This window comes from Pseudophryne corroboree, chromosome 10 (assembly GCF_028390025.1).
Source record: "Pseudophryne corroboree isolate aPseCor3 chromosome 10, aPseCor3.hap2, whole genome shotgun sequence".
Lineage (NCBI taxonomy): Eukaryota > Metazoa > Chordata > Amphibia > Anura > Myobatrachidae > Pseudophryne > Pseudophryne corroboree.
The window spans coordinates 205318232-205344262 of record NC_086453.1 but is presented as its reverse complement, the minus strand read 5'-3'; the positions used below and the strand labels follow the sequence as shown (position 1 = coordinate 205344262).

The 26031-nt window shown below is 45.2% G+C and overlaps 1 protein-coding gene and 1 pseudogene across 1 annotated transcript; both read left to right on the top strand.

Moving 5' to 3' along the window:
- The first annotated feature begins 8 nt into the window (after positions 1 to 8).
- On the top strand, positions 9 to 9925 carry LOC134965429 (uncharacterized). The gene is made up of 4 exons (XM_063941876.1): positions 9 to 31; positions 7906 to 7974; positions 8050 to 8262; positions 9181 to 9925. Exon 4 carries the CDS (start codon positions 9192 to 9194, stop codon positions 9864 to 9866), a length of 675 nt encoding a protein of 224 aa, XP_063797946.1. The 5' UTR covers positions 9 to 31; positions 7906 to 7974; positions 8050 to 8262; positions 9181 to 9191; the 3' UTR covers positions 9867 to 9925.
- A 14358-nt stretch (positions 9926 to 24283) lies between these two features.
- Positions 24284 to 25700, top strand: LOC134965265 (WD repeat-containing protein 82-like; annotated as a pseudogene).
- The last annotated feature ends 331 nt before the right edge of the window (positions 25701 to 26031 follow it).

The window sequence follows — 26031 nt, the reverse complement described above, 5'->3', positions numbered from 1 at the left end:
AGATGACTGAGACAAATCATCCCCTTAAACGGTAAGTATTTAGTAGTAGAACTTTATTACTTTCTCATTTCCTTTCTTCACAGAATAAACACTTCTTAAATTTAAGTTCAGGGTACCGTACTAATGTTTATGGGCAATTGGAATCATTACTCGCAAAACAATAATATAATTTACCAACATATAGTAATATACATGGAATATTATATACTATACCATACAACAAATTAATTTAACTAGGGTCATCATATAGATTATCACTAAATTCACTATAATATTATCAGTCCCAATACAGTATGAAGCTTTAGCGTTGGGTATACCAGTTGGATGTCGTTGGTGCACTGTTGGGGCCCAGTTTTTTTTCTTTTTTATTCCTGAGGTCTTCTTAGCTAAATAATCACTGGACTGGTGATTATTGTACCTTTATACGAGATTTCCATCTACATGAACCCCATTTTGTAACTTTTCCAGGATAGTCCTTGTCAGGATTATACAAGGATACTGTTCGGGAGGTATCAAATGCCTATTGAGAGCCCACAGATTATGTATTAGCAGTTTAATATTACATGCACAGGCGTATCTATAAATGCAAGATGGCTATGTTGGGGTTACCACCTTTATTATAATAGTCAAGATGATTAATATGAACTATTCTACTCGTTATTCCACACTGGCCCACACAACTGGGGCATAGGACTTTCTCAAAATATCTATATCTCCCTTGGAGGTGATACAGAACCACTTTAGGATCTTTCTCCCCCAATTACTTTGGTTAGAGAAAAGCTCGGAAAGAGATATTCCATTAGGAGACAGTTCGGAGCATATAATAACATAACGAGGGTAGTGTAGACTTTCAGAGTACTTGGTACGGGAACTCATATACTCCGGGTTTTAGTATTGGATGCTAATTATACATATATCTGCGTCCCTGTAGTAACTTATTACTGAAGCTGCGAATCAAGCAATAATTTCCTCAGAATGTGATGATTGCTAAGGAATTACCATGGTGCTATTCCACTGGCGAAACTACTGACAGACTGAATGAATAGTCCGACTAGTTCTGACCGAACTATTGCAGCGTTGGGTATCCAGTAATACTGGGTAATATAGTGCTGATAAATGTGGGCAGTCACACCGTTTATTTCCTCAGTACAAGGTGCGTTAAAAGTCTATAACATAAACACTGAGTTGAATACACTGAGGGCATTATATGTGTATTATACTGCGTATCTATGATGATGATGAGGAGGGCTGAGGCACATCTGAGTACAGTACTAATTGTCCCTGACAATGCAGAGGCAGTTATTATCCTTAGTTTAATAGTCAATGACAGGACTGACTCTGGGCTGAATTGCTGAAGAGAACACTACAGGGGAATGGCTGTTACCGGCTCATCAGTAATATATCTGGTACTCTGGTTCTGTCATCATACCTCCCTCTTTGGGGATGGTATATTGTATAGTGCCGCCTATGATCCGCCCAGCCGGGAGGGAGTATACTCCGGGTACCTCATCGATGACGCCGCCAGCGTCTCCTTCCGTCACCAGCCTCCTCCTCCGCTCCGTCAAGCGGGAACAGCCGCTTCAAGTCACACTGCTGCTCACTACTGTTATGGCCACTCGGACAGTTCTCCACACGCCACCGGAGCAACCGATATGCACACCGGAGTCCTTCACTCCAAACTCCGGATCAATTCAGGTGCGTCAGTCACTCCAGGTAGCATTCACTGCCCCTTCGTCGTTCCTCTCCCTCCGTCTCTCCTCAGGCACCCGTCCTCGCGGCTCTCTCTCCCGCTTCCTTCACGAGCTGGGTTCAACGGCTCTCTCAATCCGGGCATAAGAATGAGCAGCACGAGAGCTCCTGGAAGCTTCTCTGGAGTCCAGCTCGTGCCACAGTACCACATCACCAATTAAAAGCTGCACAGTTCACCCTCACTGCTCCCCACCATCAACCCTTCAATATATATATATACATGACAAGGGTTGCATTAACCAATTTACATATAGTTCATATATTTACAACGGCATTAAATAGAATAATGCATATTTCATACATTTACTCAGGAATTAAATAGTTAGTATATAGGGATATATATATATACATATTGTAATCCTCAGGCAACATTTATTTATTTATTTTTTACTGGGCTACACCAATGTCTATCCTTGTGGAGCCCAGTGTACCCCGCAGCAGAAAACAAGTTTTATGGTAAGAACTTACCTTTGTTAAAACGCTTTCTGCGAGGTACACTGGGCTCCACAAGGCGCCCACCCTGACGCACTTAGCTTCTTTGGGTTGGTATGGCATTAGCCGCTGACACTTCTCCTGTTGTGAGAATGTGGTGTTTGTGGCTACTAACTGTTGTCGTCTCTTTTCCTGCTACTGCATTGGGCTGGTTAACTAAAAACTGAGCTCCTATGCAGGGAGGCGGGCTTATAGAGGAGGCGGTGCTATGCATCTTGGGAACAGTCAAAGCTTTTGAGCCTGTTGGTGCCTCGGTTCAAGATCCTACTTTATACCCCAATGTCTATCCTTGTGGAGCCCAGTGTACCTCGCAGAAAGAGTTTTAATAAAGGTAAGTTCTTACCATAAAACTCGTTATTGCAGCGGCTAAGTAAGTCCTGGGCTGCGCAGAGACTGCCAAACTGATTTTTGTGCAGTTCTGCAAAAGAAGCGAACGCATACTTGCACGTGCTTTTCCCCACCCCCTGTAGGTGGTGACTATCTGATTGCAGGGCAGCAAAACACGCAGCCCAGCAATCAGATCTGAATTATCCCCCTGGTCCTAAGCAAGTATACTAACAATGAAGGTCTTTTCGTGCATGCTTTCCCCTGAAAATGCATTTTATTAGCATCGCTACGTGAATAATATGCACAAGTAGCTGGTTAATATGATATGCGGCATGCTTATATTCTGTGTGCAACTGCAGATGTATCTGTATACGAAACACAACATTACAGTATCAGTGGCTGTTTTCCACTGACATGTACCATTTCATACACAGAGACAGTAAATATTTCTCATTCACATTATTCCCTGTCCTAATGGAGCTTACAACGTACTGTAAATTCCCCAACACACGAGTGTACCAAATATTAGGGTTAATTATGGCAGAGTCCAATTAACATAACAATTTGCTTTGGAGTATGGGTGGAAACCGGAGCACCCAAAGGAAACCCACATAAAATGGGATCACATAGTCAGGAATTAAATGTATATGGTAGTTTATGTAAGAGGTGGAAAAGGCACAGTGTCAGTTGCAGACAGGGCCGTCTTTTCGTATGGGCTCAATGGGCTCTTGCCCAAGGGCCCCAGGAGTCTAAGGGCCCTAGGCTGATAGCTGAGGGTCTCCTCTTTCCAGGGGTACCAGTTTTTTGAAAATCGGCCCTGGAGAACCGGAGATATCTGACTTCGAAGCAGTGGTCCCCATCCAAGACTGTTAATTGCTCTTCCCAGCCAGATATCTCTGGTTCTGTCTGACTTAGAGTTTTTTTGAGGGTATTCTCCAAAATATGGGACTCCCCCCTTTCAGTGGACTCTGGCAGCTTGTCTCTACTATGCCCAGAACCAGAGATATCAGCCTTCAAGCAGCTGGTCCCTGCTCCAGCTCCACACATCTGGTTTGCAGTTTTATACTTTTGCCAGTGCATTGCTTTGGCTCCTGAACTCTGATCCCCAAGTACCCAGAACTTCTTGAAAGGTGGGACTCTCTAGTTTTTTATTGCATTCAAAGCTAAGAAATATATTTCCAGGAACTGGAGATATCTGCAGTCAACCAAGCTGCCCTCCCACCAAAAATTATGAATATTAAGTCCACTCCACTATCCACCCCTCCCCTGCGTATTACACACCCCCTACCACCCTGGAAATTATGTACCAGGGCCCCTTCATTCAGCCCAATGCCTCTTCTACAGTTTAGTGTTATCCCTCCCGCCCCACCTTACACCATCTGTGCAGTAAAGGAGTGATTAGCAGAAATTACTACTCCAGGTCCTACATACTGAGTGGCAGATAGCACACCCCCTACTGCCCACGGGACATCAATGCTGCGGCTGATAGCACCCCCACCCCTACCGCTGGAGGATGGGTAGGGGGCCCAGTGCATTGCTGTGCCCAGGGGCCTACACTGCTGTTAAGACGGCCCTGGTTGCAGACTCAGGTAGCAGTATACTTAAACACACCACAATATACTGTACTGTACATACATGTGTTACTTACAAGTACTTACTTTGCTTGAAAGAATGCAGCAGATTGGCTCGCCTTCCTGCAAGGACTGACAGGGCTGCCACGGGCGTCATTTAATGGAAGAAGTTAACCGTTTGGAACTCATCCACATAAGATACATTTTGCTTTAGCAATTATCTTTTTGCATATATGAGTTACTGTAGAATTATATGTACATGGATGCATAGAAAAGAGGCTGAAACTGCACATATCTGCCGCCATATACAAGTAATTGTGTCCATGTTTCCATAAAGTTTTATGCAGAGACATCATTTAAAAATTCTTTCACATTTTGGTCATGCATTGGGTGGAGGCTTCCCTTCTGATGGAGGGTCATATGACTCATATCCCATCTCTTCAGTCTGTCTGATACCTGGGAAAGCTTTATTGCTCTCCTTTCTGAGCCAGTCAGACAGTGAGTGCTTCTGTGCCATTACCTGGTATGAGACACGTGTATGTGTGGGGGACGTGTATCTGTTCTTACTGATTGTTTGATTTAGCTTTATGCTATACTCCACTTCATTAATAAGATCTTTATTGCTGCACTAGAAATGCATGAAACATTTGACCAAGTTGTAAAATTCAGTAAATGTATTTATTGGACTGCCCTACAACTTTGTCCGTTTGAAGGCTTACCAGAAATTACAATATCATATTGGTATTTCAGGGAACGAAGCAACTAGAAGTCAGTCTTTTAATTGAAACCTTCTGCATCTTTTACCATCAGCACACATCTGAACGGGATGCAGTTACAATGCCAGCTGTCAGGATCCTGGCGTTCAGGAGACGCCAGCCCGACACCAGCCCGTAATTCCCACACGGTTGGTGGGTCCACGCCACCAACCGATTGGGAATAGAAGCGTGACCCAAAGCGTGGCGAGCGCAGCGAGCCTGCAAGGGGACTCACTGCCGGGACTCTGACAGATGGGATGCCGCTGTCGGTATACTGACAGCTGGCATCCCGTCTGCCGGTAAATCATACCGGATCCATCTGAACAATTAAGTTCATTTCTTATTTCCTATGCTAAAAGGAGCACTACCACTACATAACATTAAAGTCTCTCTGAATGACTCCTACCCAATAGTAGAGTCTCGGGAGCTGCACCTTGGGCACCAGCATTACTATAGAAAAGAATCGGCACATGGCTGTGTAACTGTGTGTGCAGTCACTTATGGAGTAGCCCCAGATAAAAAACTGCTTCTGTGTACAGTTCCCAGAGCTCTGATTAGGGTAAGCAGAAAAGTTAAGCTTTAACATTTATCCAGGAGTGTCCCTTTAATGGATATATTCTACTCTAGTATTATTACAATTATTATATTCAGTAGCACTAACCATTTTTAGTTAAAAAATATAAACATTTTTTGCTTATACATTTATCCATACTGTCAAATTCTATTTTGAATCATTAAATACATGAAAAATAAAAGTAATTCACAACTAAGTTAAGCATGTGCCTAGTTTTGTAAGCAGACCATCAGCCATAACATTTTAATCACTGACAGGTGAAATGAATAACATTGGCCTCATTACAATGGCACCTGACAAAGGGTGGGATATATTAAACAAGTGACAAGTGAACACTCAGGGGTATATTTACTAAAGTTCGTAATTTTCCGGCTGAGGTTAAAGATCTAACACGAATGACATCGAAAGTGTGATTTTGCAACTTTTTGAATTTATTACGACTAATTTACTAAGCTGTCGTATTTTTCTTCTTCGTGTTTTGCCATGTCGATGTCATTCGTAGTTTTGTTTGGTAGAATGCGGCCGATTTAGTGGTTTTGCGGCCGTGTTATGTGTTTTTTTTATGGCTGCGTCACATTTTAGTCACGGCAGTGTTTGTCCGTTCGTGGCCGCATTTTTTTCTTTAGTTTCGGTTTTGTCACTCGCGTCCGTGATTGGTTTGATTCGTGATGGAGGAGTGTCTGTGCACATTACTATAAAAACGCCCCAAAACGTCCGCACCTCGTGGGTTTAGCTAGTGGAGAGGAGAGAGGAAGGTGTGTTAGGAGTTGGTGAGTTTTCTGGAGTTGTTGGTGGATTTGTTGTGGTTTTTTGCGATTGTTGAGTGCTGTACTGTGTGTGTAAGTAGTCTTGTCATACTTGTTGTGTAGTTTTTTCAAAGTTTGTCTACTTTTTTGTCCTTGTTTTTTTTCCCAAGTCTATTGTAATTGTTTGTGAGTGAGTGAGTGTGTGTGTGTGTGTGTGTGTGTGTGTGTGTGTGTGTGTGTGTGTGTGTGTGTTGGGTGTGTGGTGTGTAGTGGTAGTGGAGGAGTGTGTTTTCTGTTTTTTTTTTCTCTTTGTTATTTGTAGTTTGTCGGGATTATGTCCCAGTCAGAGGTCAGTGTGTTGGAGGAGGTGAGTGAGAGGGAGGAGGTGAGTGAGGTGGAGGAGGTTAGTGAGAGGGAGGAGGTGAGTGAGGTGGAGGAGGTTAGTGAGAGGGAGGAGGTGAGTGAGGTGGAGGAGGTAAGTGAGAGGGAGGAGGTTAGTGAGGAGGAGGGGGTCCCTGTTGCTGCGTTCTCCAGTGATAGTGATGGTGTTGTGGCTCCGCAGCCACGCACCACTACAAAGACTGGGCGCAATGTGAAGTTCAGCTATGCTGAAAACATGGCTTTGGTGCGGGAGCTGATGAGGCATCATCGGCAGTTGTTTGGCCATGATGCTGCCAAGGTGTCCACACGTAGGAAGTCTGTACTGTGGGGTAAAGTCATTGCCGCAGTGAATAGTGAGGGTGTGGTGAGGCGGACTGAGGACACATGTCGCAAGCGCTTTTATGATATAAAGCGCCGTGTGAAGGCAAAGATGGCCAAGGAGGCCAAATCAGCCCGCCAAACCGGGGGTGGACCCCCCTTCCGTGCTTCTTATCGGGATTGGGAGGAGCCTGTGCGTTCCCTTATTCCCCCCGAAGTGGTTGGTGCGCTTCATGTCCGGGATTCTGACCGGCCAAGGCAGGATGGTGAGTATTTGTTTAAAATTTAAAAGTGTTAACATCTGTGTGTTGTCATTTGTTGTTTGTAATTTAATCCTGCTAATTATGATTGTCACTTTGTTAATTGTTACCTTGTGTTGGTGATGTCGTGCAGGCCTGGGCAACCTGTGGCTCTACAGGTGTTGGCAAACTACAAGTCCCATCATGCATTGCCTCATTTTTGTTAATAGTGAATGCTACATCTGTTGCAGTGCATGCTGGTATGTGTAGTTTTACTACATATTCAGAGGCCCAGCTTGTCCATAACTTTTTTTTTTTTTAGATTCACAAAATAAATGCTTGTTTTGCATTTCTGTTTATTGTGTGTTGTTGTGTGTTTTTTATTTTTTTTAAATTTTTATTGGCATATTTTTTTTTTTGCCAAAACATTTTTATGCAGATAATTAAGGCTAGTGTTGTATTTGTTGGTAAAAATTTGTAAGCTTAGCATGCAATATTGTTGTTGAGTCAAGCTATGTATTTTAATAAAGAAACCATTACAATATTGTGCATTATTTTGCTTTGTGTATGGATTAATTAGTGTAATTGATTCTTTTTTAAAGGATACACACCCAATGAAGTCAACCAGAAAAAAATCAACATAAAATTGTTTACTTATCATTATGTTCCATATGTTTACATCAAAATAAGGAAATTCAGATAACAATGAGTATTCAAAGTATGTTCATAATGTTTTTTCACATTTTTCAACAGTACGCCAGAGAAGCACCACAGCCAGGCCACAGCCAACACTGCCAAGTGATGCAGATGGCGGGAATGCAGGTAAGAATTCACTGTAATCACATATTCTGCAAACACATTGTAGATCAAAATATTAATGTTTCTCTTATAACATAGGTTCTTCTTCTGCAAGCCGCCCTCCACTAAGGCGACCATCACAGGGCTCGGTGAGTGTGCCTAGGAGGCCAACCAAGAGACGTCATCTTGAGGCTGAGTCTGCTGCTCCATCATCACCAACCCGGCGGCGCATCTCCGCAGTGTTGCCCCTGCCACCACAGGCAATTTTGGCAAGTCCACAAAGTGATGAGCCACAATCACCTCAGCTGTCTGGTGAGTAAACATAAAAGATAATTGTCACAAAACTTAAAAACAGTGTGGTCTATGTTTTAACCTGGATAAGGCTTAACCTGGATAAGGCTCAGAAAAACCACTGATATGTGCAAGGTGTTCTATGCTGAAAAAGTGTATAAAATGAAAAAAAAAAAATTCTGTTCGTCCCTGTTTGGCTTGTGCCTTTATCACCAAGCACATATCATTGGCTTTGCAAATCGTTAGATCTTCTCCATGTTAATTCATCTGCACCACTGTTTGTGTAGTATCTAAAAAATTAAATATGTTTAATTTCTTAATCCTGCCAATAATCTCAAACAACAAGCACATGTTATTTTTGACATTCTTTAGTTTTCTTTTTCAGATGTGATGTTGCCCATAGCAACCATTTTTTTTCATACATCTTTTTTATTAAAAAAAATAAAAAAAATAATCTGGAATCCAAATGTTTGCCATGGCCAACATCTCCATTTCGAAACATAGTCCACCTTAAGACATTTACCTGTTTTTTTTTGTTTAAAAAAGTATTATTTGATAGTTTTAAAAGTTACACACACACAACACTGACTGGCTTTATCAATTTATGAGTGTGTAACAAACCACATTTATTGCATTGTGTGTGTTTCACAAAAGGAAGGGGCATACACAATCTGGAAATGCATTAATGTAAAATGGCGAAAGATCTTCGTGTTTGCAAAATAATTATGGCTTAGAGTCCGAGAAATAACAAATTATTAATACAATTGTTTTTTTTAAATTAGAAGGCACATATGTTTTTCAAAAGGTAAGCTTCCTAGGTAATTTAAGCACACAAACTCTGAAACATTTTCAACATGAGTATTATTAAGTAAGCCATGTTTTGTTCAAGCAAAGAAATATAATAATAACTAAATAGTGGCTGTTATCAACCCCATACAGAACCACCCATCATGGTCGAGGACGCACAGCAGGAAAGTGACCAGCAGCCTACCTACACACTACTCCTGCAGCCCATTGATCCTACCCAGCCAACCACGCAGCAGGACATAACACAAACACCACAAACATCCGTTAGCCCCCAATTGATGCCAACAACACCCCAGCAACAAATGACCCCTGACTTTTGGAACAGTTGGGCCACACAACAGGCACAAAACTATGCCTGCCTGAACACCCACACCCAACACCTTGCCAGTCTGCCCCATCATCTTCCTCGCATCAGTCGGAACTCAGGCAGACTGATAGCTCAGGTAGGCAGAATAGCAAATTCTATGGAACAAATGAGGGCAGACAACAGTCAAATGCTTGCCAATTTAACAAGAATCATCGATGAACAACAGCGGCAGCAACAAGCATTAATCCAAATAATCCAACACAACCAAGTGGTCCACGAAAATTTATCCAGAATTATTGCCAGCAACACTGCCACAAATAACCAACTTAATGCAAGTATACACAACCTCAGCCAAAGCATTAATGTGTTGGCATCCCAACAAGTCAGCTCAAGCTTCGGAACTACTACACCAAGTCAGACCCCAGTTACCTCCCCTATTAGACGCTCCAGCAGAACACGGGCCACCGAACCTGGTCAATCCTCTGCACCCAGCACCAAAAAAAAAAAATAAGGAAGGATGCATCAAATGTTTGTTCCAAAATAAAAATTTTGGTATGGTTTACCCAAAAATGCCTGTGTCCGTGCTAATCATTTTAAAATACGCAATGTGTATGGTTTAATGGGGTAATGAGTGACACTGTAAGTTAGTCAAATTACAGTATAAATGTACTGACCAGTATTAAATGTTAAAATAAAAATACAAGAAAAACATTCACACCTACAATACATTTAATAAAAGTGGTTAATCAAGGCTATTTGAAACTAAACAATACTTACCGGTAAAATAACGCTGAATAACTTCTTGCCTTACCTGCCTCCCTACATCTGTACTCACACTGTCACCAGATGTTTCTAACTCACCTACTTGCTGACTGTTTTCTTCATCAACATGTGGCAGATGTTGGGTCAAACACAGATTATGAAGAAAACAGCAGCAGAACACAATCCGAGTCACCTTTGAAGGACTATACAACAAAAGACCAGCAGATTTATCCAGACACCGAAACCTAGATTTCAGCACCCCAAAACATCTTTCTATCACATTCCGCGTAGACTTATGTGCATGATTGTAATTGTGTTCAGCAGGAGAATCAGGTTGGGACAATGGAGTAAGTAGCCAAGAGTAGCAGCCATAACCACCATCACCTGAAATACAGATATAGCCAACATTAGTACATGTGTATTATGAAAAAACACCTAAAAAAACCCAGGAGTTTTAAGTTACCACACATACACACAACACACTTGGAACATACCCAGCAGCCAGCCATCAGGCATTTGTCCGTCCTCAAATTTATCAAAGAGGGATGACTGACTGAGGATGAAGGAGTCATGGCAGCCGCCAGGGTAACCTGCAACCACACTCATAATTTTTAGATTTGCATCACAAACCACCTGGACATTAGTTGATTGTCTAGAATGCCGATTGGTAAAGACATATTGCCTGCCCCTAGGTGGTCTCAGCTCAACGTGTGTGCAATCTATGGCACCCAGCACATTGGGCATGCCAGCAAGCTCATAGAAAGCTACCCTGACTGCATGCCACTGCGACTCCTGGGTAGGGAAGCAGATAGAGGCATCTATATGGGGTTCCAAGACATCCAAAACCTGAGTGGACATTAATAAATATAAGGTGAGTGTCATGATCTGTAATCAATACAATACTGTGTTCTAAGACCTAACAGAAGCAACACTTAGACATAGACGTGTATGTATATTTAAACTCACCTGATTCAAATATTTAGAAAAGGTGGGCTGGGAGATACCAATGACGTCGCCTGTCACAGCCTGGAAGCTCCCAGTAGCCATAAAGTGCAACACAGCCAGGAGTTTGTGCAGGCCTGAGACAGAGCGAGAGCGTGCTGTCTCAGGGTCTAGGTCCAGTTTGACAAGGTCATACAGACGGAAAATGTTGCTTCTATTTAGCCGAAACATCTGTATGACCCTATCATCAGACAATGCGTTTAAGTTTAAATGACCCCTAAAAAAACGAGGCCGGCGGAGCCTCCGCGGCACCTGTACAACCTGCTGACCATGTTCACTTACCTGGCCCAGATTTCTAGAAGACTCATGAAGCAGTCTCAGGTATCCCCCAGCAACCAGAAAATCATTAGCACACACAGCAGCAGCCATTTCAGAGTGAGAGTTATTCAAAATGTGCCTGGGACTCTTTTATAGGGCCAAACATTCAGGTGTGACAAATGGATAATTGAATACACATGTAAACATGCTTATCAAAAGCAGGTCTACTTTTTTTTAGGACTTTTTTACGAATTGTATTTTTTCACGACCGCAAATGCATTTTCACGGTACACATTACAAATACGAATGGTTAGTAAATGACCGTGATTCATACCTAAACAGCCGCGTTTGGCCGAAGATGTATTCATTCGTATTTTTTTACAAGAACTTCCAAAAAAATACGAATGCTCTCATCACTGCCGTGATTTGAGTTTAGTAAATTCCCGAAATGACACTTTGAAGAAAAAACATCATCTCGGTCAAAATCGGGACCTTAGTAAATATACCCCTCAGTTCTTGAAGTTGATGTGTTGGAAGCAGGAAAAATGGGCAAGTGTAAGGATCTGAGCATCTTTGGGTCAAGTTAGTAATTATCAAAAGTGGTACAAGAAAAGACAACAAGGGACATGGTGACAGGGTCATGGGTACCCAAGGCTCATAAATGCATGTTAGGAGTGAAGGCTAGCCCGTCTGGTCCAATCCCATGGCTGGGTGTGTGTGCGTCATTTACCTGGGGAAGAGATGGTACTATGATATATTATGGGAAGAAGGCAAACTGACACAGTGTGATGCTCTGGGCAATGCCTTCAGTTCTGGCATTCATGTGCTGTTACTTTGACACGTACCACCTGCCTAAACATTGTTGAAAACCAAGGGGGTAATTCCAAGTTGATCGCAGCAGGATTTTTGTTAGCAATTGGGCAAAACCATGTGCACTGCAGGGGAGGCAGATATAACATGTGCAGAGAGAGTTAAATTTGGGTGTGGTGTGTTCAATCTGCAATCTAATTTGCAGTGTAAAAATAAAGCAGCCAGTATTTACCCTGCACAGAAACAAAATAACCCACCAAAATCTAACTCTTTCTGCACATGTTATATCTGCCCCCCTGCATTGCACATGGTTTTGCCCAATTGCTAAAAAAAATCCTGCTGCGATCAACTTGGAATTACCCCCCAAGTACACCCCTTAATGGCAATGGTATTCCCTGATGGCAGTGTTCTCTTACAGCAGGATAATATGCCCAGAAACTCTGCAAAATTGATCAGAAATGGTTTGAGGAACATGACAAAATGTTCAAGGTGACTTGGCTTGCAAATTCCCCAGATCTCAATCTGATCGAGCATCTGTGGGATGTGCCGGAAAAACAATTCTGAGCCATGGAGGCCCCACTTTGTAACTTAACATGAGTAGACACTGGCTGATATATTGGGCATTCAAGCAAATGCACGATAAATCGTGAGTTTGATGGCGGGTGTTTACCCAAGATATGCCTGTGAATGATGTTGTTCACAGATATATAGCATCGGCTGTGCAGCACAGCTGTTTGCCAATATATCTGCAGATATATCGGGCCATCTGGCTGTGTGTATGCGTGGTCTGCCGACAACCCATGTACTTGCTGCGGGGGTGATGTGTTGGCTTGGAGTCTGAATCAGGTAGCCTGCGGTGTGAACGGTGTGACCCAGGTCATCGACCTGGGTCACATTAAAAGCATACAGAGATCCAGATGTTTAGGTGTGAAAGGGGTAGAACTCTTCAACAACACTTCTCATGGGGAAGCAATTACCTTACTGACGGCCCGGATCCCAGCGGTCGCTATACTGAAGAGGTTACAATATCCCGGGGTTTACATACCGATGCCGAACGGGATGCCAGCGTCACAATACCGACAGCCGGCATCCTGAACGTCCTGACAGTGGAACGCACTTTTGTCCTGCTGTGCGCAGTGAGGGGGAGGTTAGGCTTGGACAGGAGAAGGGGGGTTAGGGTTAGGGGGCTGGGCCAGGAAGGTTAAGGTTATGGACCGAGTAGGTAGGGTTAGGGTTAGGCATCAAGCGGGAAGGGATAGGTTTAGGCAGCGGGGAGAGGTGGGTTAGAGTTAGGCACCATCGGGGAGGGTTAGGGTTGGGCACCCACAGGGGCTTGCTGGGGGACTGTCGGGATTATGATTGATGGATGCCAGTGTCGGTATGCAGACCACCGGCATCCCATCCATCGGTCATTCATACTGATCCCTTCTCAAGGTGTTGATTTCACTGATACTTTGGGAGTCTTTGTGGTGATGCATGTAATTTTCCTCCATAGCTCCGCACCAAGGGGGTAATTCCAAGTTGATTGCAGCAGGATTTTTGATAGCAATTGGGCAAAACCATGTGCACTGCAGGGGAGGCAGATATAACATGTGCAGAAAGAGTTAGATTTGGGTGGGTTATTTTATTTCTGTGCAGGGTAAATACTGGCTGCTTTATTTTTACACTGCAATTTAGATTGCAGATTGAACTCACCACACCCAAATCTAATTCTCTCTGCACATGTTATATCTGCCTCCCCTGCAGTGCACATGGTTTTGCGCAATTGCTAACAAAAATCCTGCTGCGATCAACTTGGAATTACCCCCCAAACTAGGGTGTCATCCACAATAATCTCTCAAGGGTATCCCTCAAAGAGATGCTTTTTACAGTGTTGGAATACTTCATTGCCAGTGCAAATGCTGTAGTGCATTCAGAGGAAGCCGTATCTACCCATAGGTGTCATGAATGTTAACCTTCCTTGTTCAATGTGCAATGTAAGCCTGCCAGTCATTAGCATTACGCATGTACCTCTACCAGCAGGCAAAATTGTATTGTTTGCCACAAGCGTTGCAGCCTTTATTCAAATAAGGACATTTGTGGCATTCATAGGAATGGCAGCAGCCACAATTCGTAGAACATATTTGTTTCTGCACGTGTTGATATTGGTCGCAAACATCAGACTCTCTTTTAAACTCCACTGCACTTTTAATGGACTGTTCATGCAGCATGGTGGATATATGTTTGGCAGTGTCCAGCATTCCTTCTCGTGTAATAAGTGTGCACGAGTTACAGTTCATCATTATAAGCTCACACAATTCTGTCCCTGATGAGCTCACTTGCTAATGCACCATAATCACAGCAGCATATGACTGTATAATCTCAGAGGGGCTTTGCACAGCACTTTCACAAGCATGTGTGTCCACTATATTTTTTCACCAGTAAACATATCTCATCAAACCTTTTATTTAGTGTTTCTTGATCCTCCTGATCCTCCTCTTTCAAATAAACAAATGCATCTGATTTATCAACAGCTGCTACATCCTAGGTTGAACAGTCTATATGTATGTACCTTTTCTGACTTGTCTGAGAGCTCGGCACTGCAGTATATGCATCATTCCTTCTCGAGCTTGAGCCATGCGTCCATGATGGTGTCATCGAAAACAAGTGAATTTAAGCATTGAGACATTGGCACTGATTTAGAGATGTTAGTAAACTCGATGGTTTGCATACATCTACAATGTAGTGATACTCACTACGTGCATCTCTGAATCCGGCCCATTGAACTATCACGAAAAGAAAAAAATAGAAGTGCTCATGTTATTTATAATATCATAGTGCCTAGAATACAACCAAAGAGTCAATGAACATTAAAAATATATATTTATTATTAAGATAAAAATTATTTTTATAAACAGATACTTTCTTTAGGACAGATCATAAAACATGCACTATGTGCTAACCATGTTTTCACTGAAAGAATATGAATATAAGAGACTAACACAGATTATGTATAGTAATCCAATAGCTAGCTGAAACTGTGGAATGAAATAAGTAGCTACTTATAGTTCAACAGTGTTACAAGCAGTTTTTCAATGAACATGCAACACTGTAGCAGGTGCTGTTATGGAATAATTATTCCTGCTGAATTGGACACAGTAACTTTTATGTGCAGTATTTTCTTTTTGTAACTGGAGGCTCATAGAGGTATATTGTAGCCGTCTGTGGAAATACCTCAATGTTCAAAGAGCCAATATAGACAATAAGTATATCTGTTGTTACATCTCCAATAGGGCCAATGAACCCGAGCGTCCTCTGGTGTATGTAGCGTGTGCCCAGTATGAAATGTGGCTGGAGGGTGGATGGCTTGTATAATTGTGTGAGCCACAATGTCTCACTGTCAACTGTGTCCACAATTTCCCGGGGCGAGCACCGCCCGCTGCAGATTACCGGGAAGGAGGCAGGTGTGCGGTCAGCCAGCTGTAGTTAGCCGCAAGGCTCCCACTAGACGTGGGTCTCCTCTTGTATTCCTTGGACGAGCGTCGTCCACTAAAGGTGAAAAGGGGAAAGCTGAATTCCGTATGCCCGCTGTCTGGTGTCTCGGGACGCATTTGACCCGCTGCTGAAACCAATGAAGCAGGTCAATTGCAAATGCGTCCCTGGCCGTGTATTCGGTTCAGTGACCACAGGGGAGGAGTCCATTGAACTATCACAGCTAGACTTTTAACAATGGAAATCTGCAAAAGTGTGTCTAAACTAGCTACATACAGTACTTGCCGAACAATGGCTGCAGAGGAACATTTTGAATAAGAAGTCGGCAAATCCTTTAGTCAGGGCCGGCTCTACCATTAGACAGCTTTAGGCAGCTGCCTAGGGGTGCCAGCCACTTGAGGGCACCATTGAATTAATTGAGCAAAAAACTGAAGGATGTCTCTGTATGCTAAGGTTAACTAATTTAATTCAAGATGCTGGTATTATGGTGGTCAGGATGCCACTGTTGGTATTCTGACCGGTGGCATCCCATACTCAACCCCAATTAAATATCCCCACCAGACCCCATATACAGTATTATACAGTATACTGTATAAATAATAGATGGCACTCAAGGACTTTTAAAATAAAGTATATTATGAACAAAGTAAAAAAAATTACGTTGTTTACAATATACTTTATCACTTTAAAAGTCCTGAGTGTTGTCCCTTTTCTTTGTATATGTATAATGATGATATTCACCACAGTCCACCTAGTGGCCAACTGCATCACATCTCCGTGAGGTGGTGGTGGGGGTTTGCAGGTTAGGGGGTGCTAGGCTGAAGCTTTGCCTAGGGTGCAGAAAGACCTTGCATCGGCCCTGCCTTTAGTGCATAATACACACAGGTAATCATTCTATGGATTTGACAATTATTTTCAAGCTCTTGAAATGCATCTCAGTACACTTGTCTGAGAAAAACATACTGTAGATACAGTGGGCGGGATTAAAATCTTTTATTGCCCCTGATCTCCCGTCTAAAGTGACGAGAGATCGTGAGGCTATATTCTATGGCCCCCTGTTATCGTGCTGATCGCGCCCACAAGAGACGGGTTTAGCGGCGTAAAGCAGCTAAACCCGACTAAAGTCGTGGGCGCGATCATGAAAAGTTCCATTTGGGCATCCAAACGGGTCACTTTTTGTGCATTTTAGCTCACCACCCCATGGGGTGGTGAGCTGAAATGCTGATATCGCGCCCATCGGCAGTAACATTTGAATACTGCGGGAGGGCACGATGGGGTGCGGAAGGGCAGCTGCAAGATTTGAATCCCGCCCTGTAAGTACTGAGTAGTATACTGTACATATGGGTTTTCCTAAATGCTTTTTTCTGCATTCAACATCATCATTTAGTTATAAGGCGCACAAAACTCTTTCGTGCCAGTCTGTATAACAAATATTATAATTAAAAACAGAGAAGGACATACAGTATGAGTTTGATGGACAATGTGCAAATGTGGTACCCCAGAAAATGTTGCGTGTGTGTGTGTGTGTGTGTGTGTGTTTACCCCTTTAAGAATAACATATAACTTCACAGCAGAAGAGAAGGGTGCTGGCATAGCAAGAGTTAAGCGGGGACCCTTGTCTTATGTTGGCTGACTGTGTGAAGCTGATTGGGCAGTGCATCCTGGGGAGAAAGGAACCTTGTGGGAATAAGGAGGTGGAGCTGTGTGGAGACAGGAGGTGCTGGACGCATGCTGAGTAAGAAGCAGAACAGGAGCTCAGGATGAGTGCCATCTGGACCCTTTTAGGGACCTGGAATTTTTTCTCAGGGTTTTCCCATGCTTTTTCAAATATAGCATTCAATTCCTTTGACGCAGGGAAGGTTAGCGAGGCTTTTTTATTTTCAGTGAAAAAAGCCTCATCAACCTGCTCAGGTGTGGTATCATTAACATTTCACACATCCCTGATAGCCACCATCAACAATTGCACCCCCTTTGCCAGATATGCGGACCCCCGTAACACATCCCCATCACCATCTGTAGTGTCATAATCGGTATCCGTGTTGTCTTGTGTGACATGCACAAGCGCACGTTTGTGGGGGTATATAGCGGGGTGTCCTGAGGTACCAGAAACAGGCCACACAGCCATATAGCTCTGTAATACCTGCGTTGCAGACAGAGGCGTCGGAATGGGGGGGAGGGGCAAGGGGGCAGCTCGCTCCCCCCAAAACATGAGAGAGGTGCCATCCAGTCCACCTGGACCCGCATCCACCAGCTTCAGCGCTACCCGCGCTGTATTAGCAGCGGTGAGTCCGGCACTGCTTGTACACAGCGGGCAGCGCTGAAGCTGCCTTCCCCGTGTTCTCCGCCCCCCACCTCGTTCCTGCAGCGTCTGAGCGCGGGCGGGAGGCACCAACTCGAGACGCTGGCTGGTCACTGCTGTACCCGTGTGCCGACCTCCGGGAACCCGAGCTCAGTCACCCCCAGCCACCGGCCCCAGGGGTGCGTACCAGTCACCACACAGTGCCTGACAGCTAGGAGAGGGCCAGTGTGAGGAATCTTATTACTGCTCAGGCCATTCCCTGTGCCCCCATATCTATACCCCAACATCCCCCCTCTCTCTGTGCCCCAATACCTCCACCTTTCTCTGTGCCCAAACACTTTCCCTCTTCCTGTGCCCCAACACCTCCCCTCTCTCCCTGTGCCCCCATATCCTGCCCCCACTGTGCCCCATCACCTCCCCCCGTGAACCAATAACCCCCCATCCTCGGCCCCCCCTCCCATTACCTCAGGTGCACCCCTCTATCCCCTGTATACCTGCACCCAGCGGTGCATTGGGGCGCCGGGATGCCGGGACAGTCCACTGGTCAGCCGCCCCCCCCCTTACTAACTCCAGCGGCCGTGCTCCCCCCACGCTTTGGCCGGTTCATATATACGCGTCTGCTGCTGCCGTGATCAGAGCTTTTGCACATGCGCAGAAGCTCATGCAAGCAGGAAGCCATGGCAATGAAGCGTGCTGCCGGAGCTGCGGAATTAAAGCCGGAACAGCAGCAATGAAAAGTGCTGCCGTCAACGTAATGACCAGGGGCAGCCAGGGCACTGACTGAGTGGCCAGGCGTCCAGAGCCGTCCAAGCCATTTAATTGCACGGGGTCATCCTGGAGCCATACAGCCATTGGGGACAAGGAACCAACAGCCTGCAGGAAATGGAAGTGCGACCTTATCCTCGGACAGAAGCATGCGTACAGGTTAGTGCCGGTGACTCCTTGCTCATCTGTGTCTTAAGGTGTGTACACACGGTGAGATTTTTTCTTACGATTTGACTGTATAGTCAGATCGCAAGGTGAAAGTCACCTTGCGATCCTGATGCGATGCCGATGCGCTGGTCGGGAGCTACTCTTGAAGTGCAAAGGCATCACCGCTGTGCGATGCTTTTGCACTTCTGCGGGGGGGGGGGGGGGGGCACTGACATGCGGTGCGGACTAGCCCTGTGCTGGGCGTCCCCCCGCATGTCTGAGTTAAAGATCGTAGCTGTGCTAAATTTAGCACAGCTACGATCAACTCGGAATGACCCCCATAGTCAGTATCGCAAGCACATTCATTATGTGCTTGCGATACCAACCTGGGGGGTCATTCCGAGTTGCTCGCTCGCTAGCTGTTTTTAGCAGCCATGCAAACACATAGTCGCCGCCCACGGGGGAGTGTATTTTCGCTTTGCAAGTGTGCGAACGCCTGTGCAGCCGAGCTCTGCAAAAACATTTTGTGCAGTTTCTGAGTAGGTATGAACTTACTCTGCCCTTGCGATCACTTCAGCCTGTCTGGTCCCGGAATTGATGTCAGACACCCGCCCTGCAAACGCCTGGACACGCCTGCGTTTTTCCAACCACTACCAGAAAACGGTCAGTTGACACCCACAAACGCCTTCTTCCTGTCAATCTCCTTGCGATTGGCTGTGCGAACGGATTCTTCATTAAATCCATCGCTCAGCAATGATCCACTTTGTACCCGTACGATGTGCCTGCGCATTGCGGTGCATGCGCAGTAGTTACCTGATCGCTGCGCTGCGAAAAACTGCAGCATGCGATCAGGTCGGAGTGACCCCCCTAGTCCGTATCGCACAGTGAGAATCAGGGTTAGCCCGAATCTCACCGTGTGTATGCACCTTGACTCTACAGTATGGGCTGGGTGCCAGGGAGAGCTGCAGTATCAGGAAAGTTATTCCCAGTGGCGGATTGGCATGCCGGGACGCCGGACCGGATTCTGTTTGGCCATTTGGTCATCCCCTCATTGGCTGCCCGCCAGCCGCGATCACGGCAGCGTTCACTGAAAGCTTCCGCGCATGCACAGAAGCTCAGTGAAGCACTTTGAAAATTGCCGCCGTGTGAGCTTCTGCGCATGTGCAGCAACCCCTCCTCCCCATAATGCATAGTATTCTGAGCCGTCGGTCACTACTGACGGCTCCGCCTCCCTTCCAGCCGCATCATGTGTTCAGCCTCCTCTCAGACCCCGGCCGTCACAGCAAGCACACTGCACAATGGACTTGTGGCTGCTGCAGCTAGCATGCAAAGCAGGAGCTAGCAACCAGCAAATTCTGACTGCGTCACACACCAGTTGTGTGACAGTCAGTAAGTACTGTACAATTAACTGGTGCAATATGTATAATAACTAACGTGCAAAATGTATAATGTGCTCTACCTGGTGCAATGTGTATTAGTGATGAGCGGGTTCGGTTTCTCGGAAACCGAACCCGCCCGAACTTCACCCTTTTTACATGGGTCCGAGGCATACTCGGATTCTCCCGTATGGCTCGGTTAACCCGAGCGCGCCCGAACGTCATCATCCCGCTGTCGGATTCTCGCGAGATTCGGATTCTATATAAGCAGTCGCGCTTCGCCGCCATTTTCACTCGTGCATTGGAAATGTTAGGGAGAGGACGTGGCTGGCGTCCTCTCCGTTTATTCATTGTTGAGTTGATGCAAATATTTGTGCTTGCTTATATCATTATGGGGACTGGGGAGCAGCTTTATATTAATATAGGAGGAGTACAGTGCAGAGTTTTGCTGATCAGTGACCACCAGTTTTATCCGTTCTCTGCCTGAAAAAAACGCTCCTTATCTGTGCTCAGTGTGCTGCATATATCTGTGCTCACACTGCTTAATTGTGGGGACTGGTAAGCAGCTGTATTATATAGCAGGAGTACAGTGCAGAGTTTTGCTGACAGTGACCACCAGTATACGTTGTCTGCCTGAAAAACACTCCATATCTGTGCTCAGTGTGCTGCTTTATTGTGGGGATTGGGGAACACCAGTATAATATATATATAGGAGGAGTACAGTGCAGAGTTTTGCTGACCAGTGACCACCAGTATATAATATATAGCATTACGGTACAGTAGGCCACTGCTGTACCTACCTCTGTGTCGTCAAGTATACTATCCATCTACATTCTATACCTGTGGTGCATTTTAGTTTTGCAGTTTGCTGACACAGTGACCACCAGTATATATAGCAGTACGGTACGGAAGGCCACTGCTGAACCTACCTCTGTGTCGTCAAGTATACTATCCATCTAGATTCTATACCTGTGGTGCATTTTAGTTTTGCAGTTTGCTGACACAGTGACCACCAGTATATATAGCAGTACGGTACGGAAGGCCACTGCTGTACCTACCTCTGTGTCGTCAAGTATACTATCCATCTGCATTCTATACCTGTGGTGCATTTTAGTTTTGCAGTTTGCTGACACAGTGACCACCAGTATATATAGCAGTACGGTACGGAAGGCCACTGCTGTACCTACCTTTGTGTCGTCAAGTATACTATCCATCTAGATTCTATACCTGTGGTGCATTTTAGTTTTGCAGTTTGCCGACACAGTGACCACCAGTATATATAGCAGTACGGTACGGAAGGCCACTGCTGTACCTACCTCTGTGTCGTCAAGTATACTATCCATCTAGATTCTATACCTGTGGTGCATTTTAGTTTTGCAGTTTGCTGACACAGTGACCACCAGTATATATAGCAGTACGGTACGGAAGGCCACTGCTGTACCTACCTCTGTGTCGTCAAGTATACTATCCATCTAGATTCTATACCTGTGGTGCGACCTTGGTGCGCCTCTTTTTTTCTTTGCATCATGTGCTGTGTGGGGACTATTTTTTTGAAGTGCCATCCTGCCTGACACTGCAGTGCCACTCCTAGATGGGCCAGGTGTTTGTGTCGGCCACTTGTGTCGCTTAGCTTAGGCACACAGTGACCTTGGTGCGCCTCTTTTTTTCTTTGCATCATGTGCTGCTTGGGGACAATTTTTTTGAAGTGCCATCCTGCCTGACACTGCAGTGCCACTCCTAGATGGGCCAGGTGTTTGTGTCGGCCACTTGGGTAGCTTAGCTTGGTCACACAGCTACCTCATTGCGCCTCTTTTTTTCTTTGCATCATGTGCTGTTTGGGGACAATTTTTTTGAAGTGCCATCCTGCCTGACACTGCAGTGCCACTCCTATATGGGCCAGGTGTTTGTGTCTGCCACTTGTGTCGCTTAGCTTAGCCATCCAGCGACCTTGGTGCACCTCTTTTTTTCTTTGCATCATGTGCTGTTTGGGGACAATTTTTTTGAAGTGCCATCCTGTCTGACACTGCAGTGCCACTCCTAGATGGGCCAGGTGTTTGTGTCGGCCACTTGGGTTGCTTGGCTTAGTCATCCAGCGACCTCGGTGCAAATTTTTGGACTAAAAATAATATTGTGAGGTGTGAGGTGTTCAGAATAGACTAAAAATGAGTGGAAATTATGGTTATTGAGGTTAATAATACTATGGGATCAAAATGACCCCCAAATTCTATGATTTAAGCTGTTTTTGAGGGTTTTTTTGTAAAAAAACACCCGAATCCAAAACACACCCGAATCCGACAAAAAATTTTCAGGGAGGTTTTGCCAAAACGCGTCCGAATCCAAAACACGGCCGCAGAACCGAATCCAATACCAAAACACAAAACCCGAAAAATGTCCGGTGCACATCACTAATGTGTATAACGTGCTCTGCCTGGTGCAATGTGTATAACGTGCTCTGCCTGGTGCAATGTGTATAACGTGCTTAACCTGGTGCAATGTGTATAATATGCTCTGCCTGGTGCAATGTGTATAACGTGCTCTGCCTGGTGCAATGTGTATAATATGCTCTGCCTGGTGCAATGTGTATAACGTGCTTTACCTGGTGCAATGTGTATAATATGCTTTACCTGGTGCAATGTGTATAACGTGCCCTGCCTGATGCAATATGTATATAATGTGCTTTACCTTGTGGCAATGTGTACAAAGTGCTCTCCCTGGTGCAATGTGTATAATGTGCAATGTGTACAGTATAATGTGCTTTACCTTTAATCTGTAATAATGTGCTCTGCCTGGCGCAATGTGTATAATGGCCCTCATTCCGAGTTGTTCGCTCGCAAGGCTATTTTAGCAGAGTTACACACGCTAAGCCTCCGCCTACTGGGAGTGAATCTTAGCTTCTTAAAATTGCGAACGATGTATTCGCAATATTGCGATTACAAACTACTTAGCAGTTTCAGAGTAGCTTCAGACTTACTCGGCATCTGCGATCAGTTCATTGCTTGTCGTTCCTGGTTTGACGTCACAAACACACCCAGCGTTCGCCCAGACACTCCCCCGTTTCTCCAGCCACTCCCGCGTTTTTTCCGGAAACGGTAGCGTTTTTATCCACACGCCCATAAAACGCAGTGTTTCCGCCCAGTAACACCCATTTCCTGTCAATCACATTACGATCGCCGGAGCGAAGAAAAAGCCGTGAGTAAAAAAACTATCTTCATAGCAAAATTACTTGGCGCAGTCGCAGTGCGAACATTGCGCATGCGTACTAAGCAGAAAAACGCTGCGATGCGAAGAAAATTACAGAGAGAACGACTCGGAATGAGGGCCAATGTACTTTACCTGGTGCAATGTGTAATAATGTGCTCTGCCTGGCGCAAAGTGTATAACGTGCTTTGCCTGGCGCAAAGTGTATAATGTGCTCTGCCTGGCACAACGTGTATAACGTGCTCTACCTAGTGCAATGTGTATAATATGCTTTACCTGGTGCAATGTGTATAATGTGATCTGCCTGGCACAAATTGTATAATTGACTCTGCTTGGCGCAAAGTGTATAACGTGCTCTTCCTGGTGCAATGTGTACAGTATAATGTGCTTTACCTGGTGCAATGTGTATAACGTGCTCTGCCTGGCGCAAAGTGTGTACCGTGCTCTACCTGGTGCAAAGTGTAGAACGTGCTCTATCTGGCGCAATATGAATAACATGCTCTACCTGGCGCAGTGGACTGTATAGGAGGTTCTACTTGGTGCAATGTGTATAAGCAGCACTACTGTGTGGTGTATTGTGAATTGGCACGATTATGTGGCCACGCCCTTCCCCACAAAGCCACACCCCTAAAATCTTGCAGCGCCTGCTGTGCGCACTTTACATACATGCCTGTATTCAGGCCTTCTGAGCAGTGATCCCACCCACTTGACAGACTCCACCCCCCAACAGACCCCACCCCTATTAGGGCTGGTTTTAGATTCCAATCCGCCCCTGCCTGCACCCCCATATTCTGTGGCCCTTCTGCATCGGGGCGCATCACCCTACCCCCTGGGGCTGCCATGAAGCTGACCGACAACATGCTGCACAGCTTCCGGGTTGCAAAGATTTTCCGCAAGAACTCCGATAAGATCAACTGCTTTGACTTCAGTCCTGGCGGGGAGACAGTCATTTCCAGCTGCGACGACGACTCCATCGTGCTGTACGACTGCCAGGAGGGCATGCCCAAGAGGACGCTGTACAGCAAGAAGTACTGTGTGGATCTCATCCGATACACACATGCAGCAAATACCGTGGTTTATAGCTCCAACAAAATTGATGATACCAGCTCTCTTCATGATAATAAATATAGCCGTTATTTCCCGGCCACAATAAAAGGGCCGTTGCGTTATCTATGTCTCCGGTGGACGATGCATTTATTTCTAGGTCCTTGGATAAAACTATCCGCCTGTGGGACCTCCGGTCTCCAAACTGTCAGGGTCTGATGCACTTACAGGGGAAGCTAGTGTGCTCATTTGATCCAAAGGGTCTTATTTTTGCTGCAGGAGTTAATTCCAAGATGGTGAATCTGTATGATCTTCGCTCTTTTGATAAGGGTCCGTTTGCCACCTTTAAGATGAACTGTGGGGGTCATTCCGAGTTGATCGCTAGCTAAAAATGTTCGCAGCGCAGCGATTAAGTGGAAAAATGGCACTTCTGTGCATGCGGCGCAATGTGCACGCGCAAAGTACTTTCACAACAGCCGATGTAGTTTCACACAAGGTCGAGCGAAGCTTTTCAGTCGCAATGGCCGCTGCAGAGTGATTGACAGGAAAGGGGCGTTTCTGGGTGTCGACTCACCGTTTTCAGGGAGTGTTCGGAAAAACGCAGGCGTGGCTGGGAGAACACAGGCAGTGTTTGTGATGTCAAATCTGGAACTGAATGGTCTGAAGTGATCGCAAGCGCTGAGTAGGTCTGGAGCTACTCTGAAACTGCACAATTTTTTTTCCTGCCGCTCTGCGATGCATTTGTTCGTACTTCTGCTAAGCTAAGATACACTCCCAATGGGCGGCGGCTTAGCATTTGCACGGCTGCTAAAAACTGCTAGCGAGTGAACAACTCGGAATGACCCCCTATGACCGCACCTGCGAATGGACGTCACTCAAATTTAGCAACGATGGAAAAGTAATTCTTCTCTCTACCAATGACGGCTTCCTGAGGCTGGTTGATGCATTTAAAGGGCCGTGCTACACACCTTTGGGGGTTATAACAACAGTTAAACGGTCACACTAGAAGCTTCTTTCACCCTGGATTCTCAGTTCATTATGATCGGGCAAGATCCATGTATGGAATGAAGAGAGCAGCATGAAAGTGTCCGTACTGGATGTCAAGCACACTGGATCCATCACCTGCTTACAGTTCATTCCCAAGTTCATGACCTTTGCATTGCATTGGGGAAGCAGTAGGGAGATGAACAATGAGGAGGAGGCACTTAACTAGCAGATGTGTATAATGGGCTCTACCAGGCGTAATGTATATATGGGCTCTATCTAGCATAATGTGTAATATGCGTAATGGGCTCTACCAGGCGTAATGTGTAATGGGCTCTACGAGGTGTAATGTGTATAATGGGCTCTACCAGGTGTAATGTGTAACATGTGTAATGGGCTCTACCAGGCGTAATGTGTAACATGTGTAATGGGCTCTACCAGGCGTAATGTGTAACATGTGTAATGGGCTCTACCAGGCGTAATGTGTATAATGGGCTCTACCAGGCATAATGTGTATAATGTGCTCTACCAGGTGTAATGTGTATAATGAGCTCCACTTA

Bases quoted from the DNA above. Each gene is read 5' to 3' on its own strand.
- LOC134965429 (XM_063941876.1), top strand. From the start codon at position 9,192: ATGGTCGAGGACGCACAGCAGGAAAGTGACCAGCAGCCTACCTACACA.